Below are 14469 nucleotides of genomic sequence, written 5' to 3' on the forward strand. Positions count from 1 at the left end.
TGGAGCGGAGTTGTGAATGATTTAGGGACATAAATACATAGTGACGTGTTATGGACTTATGGCTGCCTTGCTCAAAACCTAGTTGAGGATAGTCAACTGTAGAGTCAACAGTTACAGTATCCACTTTAATTTTCAATCGTATCCAGCTTCATGCAATCATGATGTGTGTCTGTTGTATGGATTCAGTAGCCCCTTAAATGCACGCTGTACCTCCAGTGGCACCCTGTAATAGTCATTGAAAAGTTAACTACCACACTACTACAATATTAAGACATAACACAGGGCCTTCAATAATGCAATGTGACTTGGTCATTGCCATACTGGTAACAGCAAACGTATAACGCTGTGTCTTAACGGGTTAATGTTCCCATTTCACCCCAAACGACTGTGGTGAGGCTATTTCGGAAGGAGCAGATTGGCTGAGTGTACCTTGTGTGAAAATGTTCAGAAAAATATTTTGGTGAGTCCTCTGTCTCTCTGAGAGGTTTACTTAAGCTTGGTGCTGAAGTATTGTACTACTCCAAGAACAGGTTAGCCTACTGTACAAGAAGTGGTAAACCTGCTAATAGATAGACCACTGGTGTCATTTTAGCTGAGAAAATGAGGACCCCAGGCTCTTTTATTAGATGATTTACCATGATCTCAAGATTAATTTAACCTGGTTTACTTAACCAGGTCTTTGGAATAGAGACGACTCACCAGGTCTAAAAGTAGGCCTAATTAAAAAAAAAAAAAGGTAAGGGTTCTCTATCAGAAATGGGCAATTGGAGGCCCTGGTGCCACATGTGGCCCGCCTCCTCACTCAGTGCAGCCAAGAGATAAAACATAAATTAATAATAATAAGTTAGGGTACTGATATTAAAATCAATCATAACTAATTTTAATAGTATTAATAAAACATATTGTGACTTTTATGCACAGATTTTTTAAAATCACTACTGAAGTAATCTGTTGTAATGTTGGTGGTATACTTTTAGAGAACACTCCCTCCCAAACAGTAGCCTATCGGCAGTCAGTGAACAACCAACTGCAGTAAAGTCATTTTCCCCAGTCTTTGGCTGCAGTCAGATCGCATGGGCATGTGGCTCTCCAGCCCTTCGATGGTGGCAATTAAAAAATGTGATCCTCCCTAACATGATAGTTGCCCATCCTCGCTACATCTACAACTACATTGACTACAACCATAGACATAGACCAGTGATTTTCAACCTATGGGCCGGGGCCCACTGGTGGGCCATGAAGGTATTCCAAGTGGGCCTTGAAATAATTTTCTAAAAATTATAATATTTTGGTGTGTGTTGCTGTTGATTTATTTGAGTTTTATTCTTAATTGGGTCAGAGCCTCTGGGCCCCGAACATTTGTGACAATTTCAAGCGGGCCCCAAGTAGAAAAAGGTTGGGAACCCCTGACATAGACTAACCACCTAGGCTACATGAGGAGTTTTGCTTACCCAAGCCTCCAGCAGAGGGGGTCAGCTGTTCTCGTACAACCACCCACGTGACTAAAAGTGGTAGCCGAGGGGAGTGTTGCGGTCTCTCAAAATGTCCGCGCCCGGTGAAGACACGTTTCCCTGCGAAGATGGAGAGGTTGAGGATATGGAAGCGAGTGGCAGCGATGAGGATGAAATGGATGAAGAACGGGAAGATGGAGCAGAAGAAGCAAAAGTGTACGTGCCCGGTTTACAGCCGCTACAGCCCGGAGAGGAGCTGGAAATGGACCGATCAGCCTACCGCATGTACCACGAGTGCCAGACAGGTTTGTTTGTTGAGAACTTAACATAAAGCGCACTACTGTATGCTCTGTTTTGAACATCTATAAGAGTCATGAAGCATTCTTATGTTTTGCAGAATGTCTGTCACGAGTTGACATGTCCATCTGTCGTCGAAATATAATCTTGAACGCACTTTGAGTATTCCATAACAACTAGACGTAGTAGGCTTTCATAGCTCCTCATGGTATTCAATCCGATTGTGCAGCTGAGCTGACATCACGCCAGTAAGCCTACTCTCTTTTGCCTCTCAAAAGCATTTGATATTGGTTGATGGGTTGACTGACCTTGACTGAAAGTTAAAAAAAAAACTGCCACCAAAAGCTCTGAATCTGCTGACCTCAAAGGATAACTTCAGCCAATTTAAACATGCAGTTTAGTATATCAGGGAGTTCACACTACCTTGGACTTGTCAGTACCTCAGAATTGTTTCTTTCTTCAGCCTTTTCCGAGATCCTGGTCATTGTAATGGGGGCAGAGATTGTTTACATTTCACTAAAACATCTTGATTTATTCCCTAAAACATCCAAAAAGTAATGCAACATCAGCAGACAACTAGCAAACAGCCCTTTTGGTATTCATACCTTTTTAATGTTAACAAAATCTGCCCCCATTACAATAGCTCAGATCTCGGAAAGGGCTGAGCCGAAAAATGCAGCATCACCGGGTACTGACAAGTCAAGGGTAGTGTGTGAGCAATTCAACAGTATATTGAAATTGGCAGAAGTGCTTCTTTATTGAGCACTGCACTCGAGACAGGTAGACTGAACACATACGGTGGAAGAAAATTATGGAGGGGTTTGTTTCTGGATTGGATTTCTGACGCCCCTGCATACTTTTCAAACCTGCACTCCATCACCGTATTGGCTTTGACCTGAAATCCAGCCGGATGGCAGTAAGCCGATTTGATGTTGACGAATTATTGTTTTTATGTTTTTTCTCATCCTGAAGGAGCTCCTTGCCTAAGTTTTGACGTTTTGCGGGACAGCGAAGGAGATGGAAGAGAGCAGTTTCCCCTGTCGATGTTGTTGTGTGCTGGAACACAGGCTGACACGGCGCTCAGCAACAGGTATGCATCCCCAGACAGAAAAAACAAGTTTTGGGACCGGATCCGGGCCATATGTTGGCTAGCATTTGGGCCGGATCCACAAAAGCGATTTGGCCCCCCGTGTCTTAGTTTACAACTGTCCTGCACCGAGCGGATTGGGATTACGGCTCAAGGCCAGAACTGGCCCAGGTAAGTCACTAATACCAAAACACGTGAGGCGGATTCGGCCCAGATCTGTGGATCAGGAACAGATAATCTGGCCTTGATCTGTGATTCATATGTGAAGTGAAAGTGAAAGCCCATTGGGAAACTCCAACTCCCATTGTCATTGTGACACAGCACTCCACAGCACACAAGTAGTGAACACTGCACACAACGAAATTGCTAATTGCATTTATGCCTCACCTGTGCAAGGGGGCAGCCAATGGCGCCCTTAGGGAGCATTGGGGTTCATCTGGCCCTGATCTGTTTCCTGTCTGTGGCTCATCTGGCCCTGATCCATATTCATTATTCATATTTGCTTTTAATTAATCATGTACCAATGCCATTGAATATTGAGCACTATAAAACATTGTTGGCTTCGCAGTGGTGGGCAACCTGCGTTCAGTTGCTAGAATTCAGTGCCACATATTCCAAAGGTCCTTGTGTTTTTTCCCCATAGCCAATTGGAACCTATTTGGGCCATAGACATGCTGTGTCTACAGTTAGGATATATACAGGATATATACAGTTAGGGCCATGAATATTTGGACTTAGGCACATTTTCCATCTGTTTGGTTCTGCCGACCATCCCCATGGATTTCAAATGAAAAAAAAAAACAAGAGGCACTATAACTGCAGAATTACAGCGTTAATATGAGGGTACTTGCATCCAAATTGGGTGGACTATATTGGAATTACAACTGTTTCTATAAGTGCCTCCCAATTTTTAAGGGGGCAAAATAATTGGACAGACTAGCATTTATACTTAAAACGTTCATCTTTTAAAGGGACACTGTGTGGGATTTTTAGTTGTTTATTTCCAGAATTCATGCTGCCCATTCACTAATGTTACCTTTTTCATGAATACGGCGTATTCAGACCAGGAAAGTCCGATAGTTCACTTTGTTTGGTCCGAACCTAATTCTAAAAATTTGGTGCGGTTGGCTTTCAGACTGTGTACATTTCAGTAAGCGGACCAAAATCGACAAGAAAGCCACGCGCCCAGAGGTCGTTCAGCTATTGGTCTGAAAGACACGCGCAACAAGTTAAGGCTATGTCCAAATAGGCCTACAAGCATCCAAAGAGTTCAGCGGCATGTAAAATAAACGTTTACGTCATGTATGGCATAGCGCTCACACGAAATATAGCGCAGACTAGCTGAAGCTCATGACATGAAGGGAGTCTTCCTGAAAGCCAACTGATTGATCCCGCGAGTTTTATCCCTGTTTCTTTCTTTCTTTCTTATAATGTCATATAGCGTGCGGGCGAGATTGCTGGCTGGTTTAGTCATCAATATTAGGATAACCACCTCCCTGCAATCAGTGTTTTACACTTGGGATGTCTGGGAACAACGCAAAACAGGCTCAATGTGAAACATTGGCGAGCTTATTCCACGCACCACGCCATTCTTTCTTCTCGAAAATAAACAGTGCGCTCCACTGTCATTTGGATACGTTTGTATTGGAATATTGGCTACCATTTGCAGCAATATTTCACGCACTCCATCAAGAAAAAAGTAACATGACGAGCACGGGCATAGCGTTTGGATCATACAAACTTGCCAACATGCCACCACAGCGGGTAAATTAATGAATTACCTTCGTTGTCTTTAGGGTGACCAGACGTCCCGGTTTGACCGGGACAGTCGGTTTGGAGTTGTGTGTCCCAGGTCCCGTAACCCTCTCGGGACACACATATGTCCCGGTTTTGGCCACCCACTACATTGTGCCATGTCTATCAGGGTAAATATATGGAAAAGATTACATGTTTACCTGCCACAATTAATGGCAGCCAGCGCTTTTATAGAAAGTCTGAAGGAGTCAGTTGCGATTTGTCATTCCTCCCTCTAAAATTGATTAGAATGCAGGAAATGGCATCTAAAAAACTGAAATTTTCCTGGGGGAGGACCCCCAGACCCGCCCGCCAAATATTGTCCTTCAGTCACGCACAAAGTGTCCCGGTTTCAGACTACAAAAATCTGGTCACCCTATCTTCATCACAACTTCTTCAAGTAGCCTAGGCTATTCCACTAGCCTACATCCATCCAATGCACAGCTAGCAAGCCGGGGGGATAAGTGCCAACGTCGTAATTATTGCTATCATTATCAGAATCCATACTGTGCGGACTACAGTGTTTTCTTCCGTTTCTTCAGTAGATGCTTTTCGGATTTGCCCCAATCAACATTTAAAATGCTGTGATAGGTAAATTAACAGTCTCTTTTTCCTTTCCTGTGCTCCACTGACAAGCCATCCTCATTGAACATATGAATGACCGTAGCCTACAATAATGTAGCCTACGCCCACGATTGCGATAGTTTAGGCTATTATTTTATTAATATTAGGCTAATATTGTTGCAAACAAACCACTCTGTCGAATTTACACCAAAGACATGGACATGACAAGTTGTGGAGTCGCTTTGTTTACACTCTGTTTCCCATGAATCTCAAAAACCACGGAAGCTCCCGAGGTACAAAAAAGCAAAAAGTCTGGGATTAGGTCCGGTCTGCTTTCACACCTCCAAAAGGTCCGCACCAGGGTTCGTTTGATCCGGACCGAGTCCGACCTTTCAGCTCGGTCTCGGTCCGCTTGTTTGGTCCGGACCAGGATTCGCTGGTTTGTATTCAGACCATCCCAAAAGGTCCGAACCTGGTCCGTTTGGTCCTTTGGTCCGGACCAAACGTGGTAGGTGTGAATACGCCTTACCACCACCACCATCAAATTCTAAGTATTCATTATGACTGGAAAAATTGCACTTTTCTTACATGATCTCCATGGTCTGCCATTTTGAATTTCCCAAAATAGCAATTTTTAGCTGCAAAAATGACTCTACTTGGACCATACTAGAAAATATTTGTTTATTACTTAGTAAACTTTCATGTAAAGATCAAATTTGGTAGTAGGCAGCCCAGTTTCAATGAGCAGCATAGTTGCAGTACCATTTTTGACCATATCCTGCACAGTGTCCCTTTAAGCATTTGGTTGCAAATGCTTTTCAGTCATTTACAGCCTGGAATATGCAATGCGTAGACACGCTTAGACGCTACGTTTTGTCCCTGGTGATGCTATGGCAAGCCATCTACTGCAGCAGTCTTCAGTTCTTGCTCATTGTCAGTAATCATCATCAATGGGAAAATTGTATTGACAGATATGCATGCCCACACCATAATACTGCCACCATCATGATTCACTGATTGGGTGGTATGCTTTGAATCCTTTCCTTCTCCACACTATTTTCTTCCCATGACTCTTGTGCAAGTTGATTTTTGTCTCGTCTGTCCAATAGGACGTAGTTACAGACAATAGTCTTTTTTAGATGTTGTTTGCCAAAGCTGAATCTAGTTTTGCCATTTCTGATGCTCGACAATTGTTTACATCTTTTAGTGAACCCTCTGTATTTACTATGGTTAAGTGTTCCTGATTGCTCTTGATCTTGTTCTTGATTGTTGACTTGGACACGCATCCAACTGTTGGGAAATGGCTTGTTGTTCACCAGATGGAGAATGCGTCTGTCATCCACAACATTTGTTTTCCATATTTGTTTGGTAATTTAGTGTTGCTCTGATATTGCTTTTTAACAATATTGTCAACACTTCATGAATCACATTTGGTGTTTCTCCATTTCTCAAATGAGTTTGTTTTGATTTTTCAACCTAATGATCTCTTGCATCACTGATGGTGACTCAGACTGGTGATCTCGTGGAGATTGCTTAACAATATATGGAAGTGCAAATGAAACACTTAACATGAACTCTGAGACCTTTTCCCATCTTGTTGATGGGAGTGTGAGGTAATAATACATACCTGACTGGGGGATAGCTGTCCAATTACTTTTGATGCCTCTAAAAGTGTTTGACTGTTTTACCTGTCCACCTCAATCCAAGCAGTTCTATTTTTGTTGTTGTTGGGAGATCTGTATCTACTTATAACTGGAGGTTTTTTTGCACAGCTCAACAGGACCTAAACTAAAACGATCATGTAGAGTCTGCATGATCGTTTTAGTTTAGGTCCAGTTGAGTAGACCTTTATGAGATATTTTAAAGGTGCACTGTGTAGGATGGTGGCCAGAGTAGGCATTGCAACTATGCTGCTCATTGAAACTGTGCTGTGCATTGCCAATTTGATCTTTTCATGAATATTTACCAAATAATGAGCTAAATATTCACTAGTATGACCAAAGTACAGTAAGCCTAAGTTTTGATGCTAAAAATGCCTTTTCCTGGAAATTCAAAATGGCGGACAATGGAAAACGGCCCTTTTTTTATGCATGAAAAGTGGCGTTTTCCCAGTCGTAATAAATACTTAGAATTTGATGCTGTTGATGTTGGTAAGTGTTCATGACTAAACATTTTACACAGTGCACCTTCAAAGTGAAAATGAAAGTTTCATTGATTTGGAATGATACAGAATCCATCCAAAAGAGTAGTGACTGGTTAAACCAGGTTTGTCATTAGATTAGATTAGATTAGATTAGAGTAAATGTGTGAGGACGTGTACAAATACAGAGGAACGTCATGCAATTTAGCAGTAATCAGATTTTCAAGTAGCTGAATTGCAAATTAACAGAATGTGAAGTATGTGCAGATAAAATGCAGTTGTTTACAGGTAGGACAACTAGAGATGAGAGAATAATTGCAGAATATGCACGGTGGTGTGCAATATTTTTAAAAAATATATATTCTTTTTTTAAATATACATTTTAGGGCTTTTTGCCTTTATTTTTCGGACAGGACAAGATTCAAGATTCAAGATTCAAGATTCAATAATTTATTGTCATTGTCAAAAAGGCAACGAAATTGTGTTTGGGGTACAATACTTAGTAGTAGCAGGTTTCCAAGTAAAGTGCAAAACGAGGTAAAAGTGACACCAGTGCTTGACCCCCCCAGCCCCCCCATCCCACTTAAAGTGCAGCAGAGATTAAGTGCATAGTACGACACCCCCCCCTCTCTCAAAACATGCACGCACGCGCGCACGCACGCACACACACACACACATACACACACACACACACACACACACACACACACACCCACACACACACAGAATGTCCAAAGGATAGATGGATAACATTTAAGACAGTAATGTTCCTCAGCAGTCCTGCGAATTCAAAAGTCTAATGGCCTGGTGGTAAACGCTCTTGGCCAGTCTTTCGGTGCGGCTCTGAAGGGACCTGTACCTTCTACCTGAGGGTAGCTGTTGGAACAGATGGTAGGCAGGATGGTGGCTGTCACGCAGGATGTTATGCACTCTCCGTAGACAGCGTGTGGTGTAGATGGTACTAATCTCTGGGAGAGGCATTCCAGTGATTTTCCCTGCTGTTTTCACCACACGCTGGAGTGCCTGCTGATCTGCTTTAGAGGAGCTGGAGAACCACACTAGGAACCCATAGGTCAGAACACTGCTGATGGCACAGTTGTAAAAGTTCACCAGCAGTGGTCTGGGGATGTGGTAGCTCCTCAGCTTCCTCAGGTAGAAAAGGCGCTGCTGGGCCTTCCCAACAGCAGAGGCGATGTGGGTGCCCCAAGACAGGTCCTCCGCCAGGGTCACTCCCAGGAATTTAAAAGTCCTGACTCTCTCCACCTCCTCTGACCCGATGGAGAGGGGTTTGTGATGCTTCGGCTGCTTCTTTCTAAAGTCCACAATCATTTCCTTGGTCTTTTTGGTGTTAAGAGCAAGGTTGTTGCTGTTACACCATGAGGCTAGATGTTGCACCTCTGCCCTGTACTCCCCCTCGTCGCTGTTGGTGATGAGGCCAAGGACGGTGGTGTCGTCCGCGAACTTGACGATCAGATTGGAGGGAGAGGAGGCAGAGCAGTCATGTGTGAACAGGGTGTAGAGCAGAGGGCTTAACACGCACCCCTGGGGCGCGCCGGTGTTAATGGACAGAGTGGAGGAGATGTTGTTGCCAACTCTGACCCTCTGCGTACGGTTGGTGAGAAAGTCCACAGTCCAGTTGCACAGGGTGGTGTTGAGACCCAGTTGGTGGAGTTTATGGCGGAGTTTGTAGGGCCGGATGGTGTTGAATGCTGAACTGTAGTCCACAAAGAGGAGGCGAGCGTAGGTGTTTTTGTGCTCCAGATGTTCCAGCAGTGTGTGGAGCACGATGGCGATGGCGTCCTCTGTGGAGCGGTTTTCCCTGTAGGCAAACTGGTGTGGGTCGTGTGATGGTGGGGTTGCGGCTTTGATGTGTTTTATGACCAGTCTCTCCATCACTTGGCGGGGATGGGAGTGAGTGCCACCGGCCTGTAGTCGTTAAGACCTGTGACGTGGGACTGTTTGGGAAGGGGGACTATTGTGGCGGCTTTGAAGCAGGCTGGTACCCATGAGGTGGACAGCGAGATGTTGAAGATGGAGGTGAGGACGTCTGTGAGCTCCGCAGCGCAGTCCTTGAGCACCCGGCCCGGTACTCCGTCCGGCCCGGGTGCTTTCCTGATGTTGATGCTGCGGAGAGCGCACCTCACCTCATGTGTGGTCAGGACTGGGGCTGGCGCTGAGGGGGGGAGGGGGGGGAGGGCAGGGTCGGTGTTCTCCCTGTCGAAACGGGCATAAAAGACATTTAAATCCTCCGCCAGGGTGGGACTATTGGCTGGGGTAGATGGTGTTTTCTTTTTGTAGTCAGTTATGGCCCTGATGCCCTCCCACACCTGCCTGGGATTCGCAGTGTCTGCGAATCTGGCTTCGATGCGCCTCCGGTGTTGTTGTTTGGCAGACTTGATGCCCCTCCTCAGCGCAGTCCTGGCCCTGCTGTCAGTGGAGGAGAGAAAGGAAATGAGTGGGGAGAGAGAGAGACGGGGAAGGATCGGCGAATGACTGGGTTGGAATCAAACCCGGGTCGCCAGCGTAGTAACCCAGTGCCCCACTGTTAGGCCACGGCAGGGCCTGGTGTGCAATATTTTAGCGCATTTCAATGCAAGTGCAAGTAATGAGAGTACAATATACGGGTAGCGGAAGGGAGACGAGGACTGGTATTAGGATGGCATGGCAATGGCCTTGTCTTAATCTGTTTGTTTATTAAGAATCTGCAGTACCAAAGCATGTTTATGATTTTTTTTTTCTGCAAACAGTGAGTTGGATCACAGATGGATTCCTCTGCACCAAAGGGCTTGTGGCTGCAGAGCCAGCCGCTTTAACTATGCTGTCTGGAAAGAGGAATTCAGTAAATTGAGGGAACATGTAAGAAAAATAGCAGATCATTAATTGCCTTCATTAATAATAACTCGGAGGCTTTGACCAAAAAACACTACGCAATGGAATAACTTGATTTTTTTGACATTTGATGATTGTTTTGGTATGGCATTTGTTCTCAACCCTAACCCTACTACATGGAGAAAATAACATTACCAACTGTTTAGTTAAGTTTTCCTTTGCAAATAGATGCTTAATGAATAAAGTCAGTCATGTTGCAGTTCTGCAGTAAATGGCTACTCAAACCCCAACTCTACCCTCCCTGTTTTCAGACTCATTGTTATGAGGATGCACAACCTGCTTGGCACAGAGAAGAAGACCAAACAAGGGGAAGGGGAAGGAAGCAGCGATGACGATAGTGAAGATGATGAGGATGAAGAGGACGAGGACAAGAAACCGCAGATGGAGTTGGCGATGATGCCACATTATGGGGGGATCAACAGAGTGAGGGTGAGTGTCAGTACTTTGGCGGGGCAGCCGTTGCCTATTGGTTAGGGGTTTTGAACTGGAAGGTTGCAGGTTCGAATCTCACCCCGCCACAGCGTCCCCCACCTTAGTTACAGTTGCTCTGTGGTAACGGCCATGTTGTTGTTGACAGGTGACCCAGCGTGGTGAGCAGTCGCTAGCGGCCGTGTGGTCAGATAAGGGTCAGGTGGAGATCTTTGACCTTCGACCCCAATTGGAGGCTGTCCACAGCGCCGCAGCAATGGCTGCATTCGTTAAGCGCCAGAAGGAGGCCACGCCCCTCTTCAGTTTCGCTGGTCACATGTCCGAGGGCTTTGCCATCGACTGGTCGCCCAAAGTGCCAGGTGAGTCATCTGCAAGTCACGTGCTGTTCCAGCAAAGACATCAGTAAAGTTGAGTATGATCTCCCAATGCACCCACATTAGATGACCTCATGCTGAACCTTATTGTCATTACACATGTATTAATAAAGGGCAGCAGTGCTCTGGATTAGCGTTTTCATTACCAGCCAAAATGACCAGTAGATGGTAATCTCACTAGCCAAACACACACTTACTAATGGGTCAAAAGTGGCCAGTAAGTTGGTCTTTTCTACCAGCCAAACTGAAATTTGTTTCACCAGTATTTGTCCAGTTGGCTGGTGTTAATTTAGAGTCCTGGAGGGCAGCAAAATGTGTATTTATTTATAGCTAGTGCAAGTATGGTGGGTATGGTTTTGACCTCACTATATTTCTGCAGAACGTGTCTTGCAGTTTGCCACCTCATCTGCATGATGCTCCTTTTGTTGTGGATACTACAGGGGCTGGGTGGGTGGGTGGATGTATCATGTAGATGCACTTTATGAAACGTGTGTGCTGTGGAAAACAATGACTCAGTATATTGACCAAATGTGTGAATGTGTGTGTGTGCCAGGCATTTGATGATTCAAAGGAACACACACACTGAATGCCAGATAGGTAGTTTTTGATGAGCTGGTCCACACACTTAAGTGAAATTAAATGAGCAGACAAAAATATACAGTTACTCAAGCTGAGGTCAGTTGCTACCAGCATGATCAAATTGGAGATGCAATATGGTGTCAGGAACATACACCATGTCTGTGTAATGGGATAGCCTTGGCTTCTTCTCAATAACTTTACTCAAAATAAACTTTAGAGGGTCCAGTCAGTGTGAATACACTAAAGCTTGTGATCTGTCCACATGACTGAGGAGAAAAACAAGAAGGCCTTGAACATGTAGATTAGTGTTTCTCAACGGGGGCGGTACAGCTGTGGAGCCCTAGTTGGCCATTGAGAAGGATACAGTTGAGAGGGGTCGGTGCTTAGTTATCATTTGGGGCATTAGTCCATTTATTTATTTATTTTGTATTAAGGGGGCGTTGGCAGGCTTATAAAATGAGGTCAAGGGGGCGATGGGAGGCTCAGGATGAGGTCCAGGGGGTGTTAGTACAAAGAAGGTTGAGAACCACTGATGCCGATGCAAACAGCTGAATCGGTATGACTGCAAAGCCGTGTCTGCATGCAGAAGCATGCTTCCTGCAATAGAGCAGCGATCTGATCAATGTGGCTTTTGTTTTCTCTCTTAAAAAAAAAAAAAAAGGACGGCTGGTCAGTGGCGACTGTAAGAAGAACATTCATGTCTGGGAACCGCGGGAGGACGGGACGTCGTGGCAGATTGACCAGCGGCCGTTCAGCTCTCACACCAAGTCTGTGGAGGACCTGCAGTGGTCACCCACGGAGGCTACGGTAGGCTACTGTGAACGTGTATGAAGGAAGCGAAGGACAGCACTCTTCAGATTTTTCTCTGTTTATTCGAAAATCTGAAGAGTGCTGTCCTTCGCTTCCTTTATTCATCAATATATTATGTGGGATTCAGCACCCAGTTATAATCTGTATTAAGCGATAGTGTGAGGGCGTCTCCTCCACTTCATACTGTGAATGTGTGAAACCCTAATGTTAGCAAGGGGCGTACAGAGAGGTTTATTTGCAAACTCCAGGATGGAAGAGGCCTTGCAATTGGCTAGAATGTCAGATTCCTCTGGAGTTTCCAAATAAAAATCTTCATGAACCACCACCAATCTTCACAACAATAATTAACATGGAAAAAGTCACGAGGAACTTGGAATGTAATTCCCTGGAAAAGACATTTTGCCCCTACAAAATGTTTCTATGTTATGTTGATGTGATTTCTGAGGACAGTTTAAAAAATTGAAAATATAACCTTTTTTAAAAACAAATGAGCAAGCTTCTGATTAAAAATGTCTAGTGACCTTGACCTTCTCTCTCTCCTTTGTTCTTCAAGGTTTTCGCCTCTTGCTCTGTGGATCAATCTATCCGTGTCTGGGACACCCGAGCGCCTCCCAATTCCATGCTCTCCGCCAATGAGGCTCATTCCTCAGATGTTAATGTCATCAGTTGGAACCGCAGTGAACCGTTCTTGGTCTCTGGAGGCGATGATGGACACCTGAAAGTTTGGGACCTGAGGCAGTTCCAGGTATAGAACGGTTTATTAAACCAGACCTGCTATAGCCATTGAACGTTTACAGAGACAGTGGCAGTTTCTGTGCCTTTTGCTAAATTGCATGGCATTTGTAAAAAAAAATATATATATATATGAAAATACATTTAAAAAAAATTATGAGTAAATTTTAGCACATTGATGTAAAGCAGCATTTTTCGCTTTGTCACTCAACTTTGTGATCGTTGAAAGTTACTTTAAATGCACTGCCATTATCCCAAAATACTTTTTCCATTGGTCGTGTGTGTGTTTAAGTATCTTATTTTCCGTCTTTCTATTTTCCTGACGTGCCTCCCTGCTGCCTGTGTTCCAGAGTGGTAAAGCGGTGGCCACGTTCAAGCAGCACAGCGCCCCCATTACCTCAGTGGAATGGAACCCCAGTGACTCCAGCGTTTACGCTGCCTCTGGTGCAGACGACGTGGTCAGCCAATGGGATCTCTCCGTGGAGTCATGTGACGTGGGAGCGCGGGCAGAGGGGGTGAAAGACCTGCCGCCGCAGCTGCTCTTCCTGCACCAGGGTCAGACGGAAGTGAAGGAGATTCACTGGCACCCACAGATACCCGGAGCCATGATCTCCACGGCTCTGTCGGGTTTCAATGTGTTCAGGACTATCTCTGTGTGAGGCTTGTTGTGTGTGTGTGTGTGTGTGTGTGTGTGTGCGTGTGTGTGCGTGTGTGCGCGTGTGTGCGCGTGTGTGCGCGTGTGTGTGTGTGTGTGTGTGTGTGTGTGTGTGCATACTTGTGCATGCACAGGTGAACGTGATGGACAAGTGTATCAGAAGTGTGTGTGTGTGACCATGACCTATTACACCCTCTTCCTTCCTTCCTTTCTTGTATTATGAGTTTAGGTTAACCATTCTTCGGTTAATTTCACAGGTATTTTTCTGTCATTATAATCCGTTCTATTCCACTGGACTCTCTTCACTTCAATACACTTCATCTGAACAATAAAAAAACTATTTAATTCTTATTCTTTGTTCAATTTGTATGTCTTGCCTTAGTATTGAAATTGGATGCCAACCAGTATGGATCTTATACAGTATAGTTTTAAAAACTGTTTGTTGGTTGTACTATATGAATTGTTCTCGTATATATCTACAGTATGACCAATATGCATTGGTTGGTTTACAATACCAATTAAAAAAATGAATTAATTATCACAGTCCACAGAACAATAGGAACCAACTTATTTTGTATCGTATTATAATTAGTTCAAAAACGTCACTAAGGGGTGTAAATTGCATTTGTAATTGTACAGTAGTGGCGGGGGGATGTAAACAGTCACTT

The 14469-nt window shown here is 44.5% G+C and overlaps 1 protein-coding gene across 1 annotated transcript; it reads left to right on the forward strand.

Moving 5' to 3' along the window:
• The first annotated feature begins 1471 nt into the window (after positions 1-1471).
• On the forward strand, positions 1472-13856 carry grwd1 (glutamate-rich WD repeat containing 1). The gene is made up of 7 exons (XM_063198827.1): positions 1472-1756; positions 2721-2838; positions 10474-10651; positions 10800-11010; positions 12266-12411; positions 12968-13159; positions 13497-13856. The coding sequence occupies exons 1-7, from the start codon at positions 1543-1545 to the stop codon at positions 13803-13805; spliced, it is 1368 nt and encodes a 455-aa protein (XP_063054897.1). The 5' UTR covers positions 1472-1542; the 3' UTR covers positions 13806-13856.
• Positions 13857-14469: the final 613 nt, after the last annotated feature.

The sequence above is a fragment of the Engraulis encrasicolus genome, chromosome 5 (assembly GCF_034702125.1).
Source record: "Engraulis encrasicolus isolate BLACKSEA-1 chromosome 5, IST_EnEncr_1.0, whole genome shotgun sequence".
NCBI lineage: Eukaryota > Metazoa > Chordata > Actinopteri > Clupeiformes > Engraulidae > Engraulis > Engraulis encrasicolus.

Bases quoted from the DNA above. Each gene is read 5' to 3' on its own strand.
- grwd1 (XM_063198827.1), top strand. From the start codon at position 1,543: ATGTCCGCGCCCGGTGAAGACACGTTTCCCTGCGAAGATGGAGAGGTT. The intron at 10,652-10,799 runs GTGAGTGTCAGT...TGTTGTTGACAG, and splicing joins GGGGGATCAACAGAGTGAGG to GTGACCCAGCGTGGTGAGCA. The intron at 13,160-13,496 runs GTATAGAACGGT...CCTGTGTTCCAG, and splicing joins GGGACCTGAGGCAGTTCCAG to AGTGGTAAAGCGGTGGCCAC.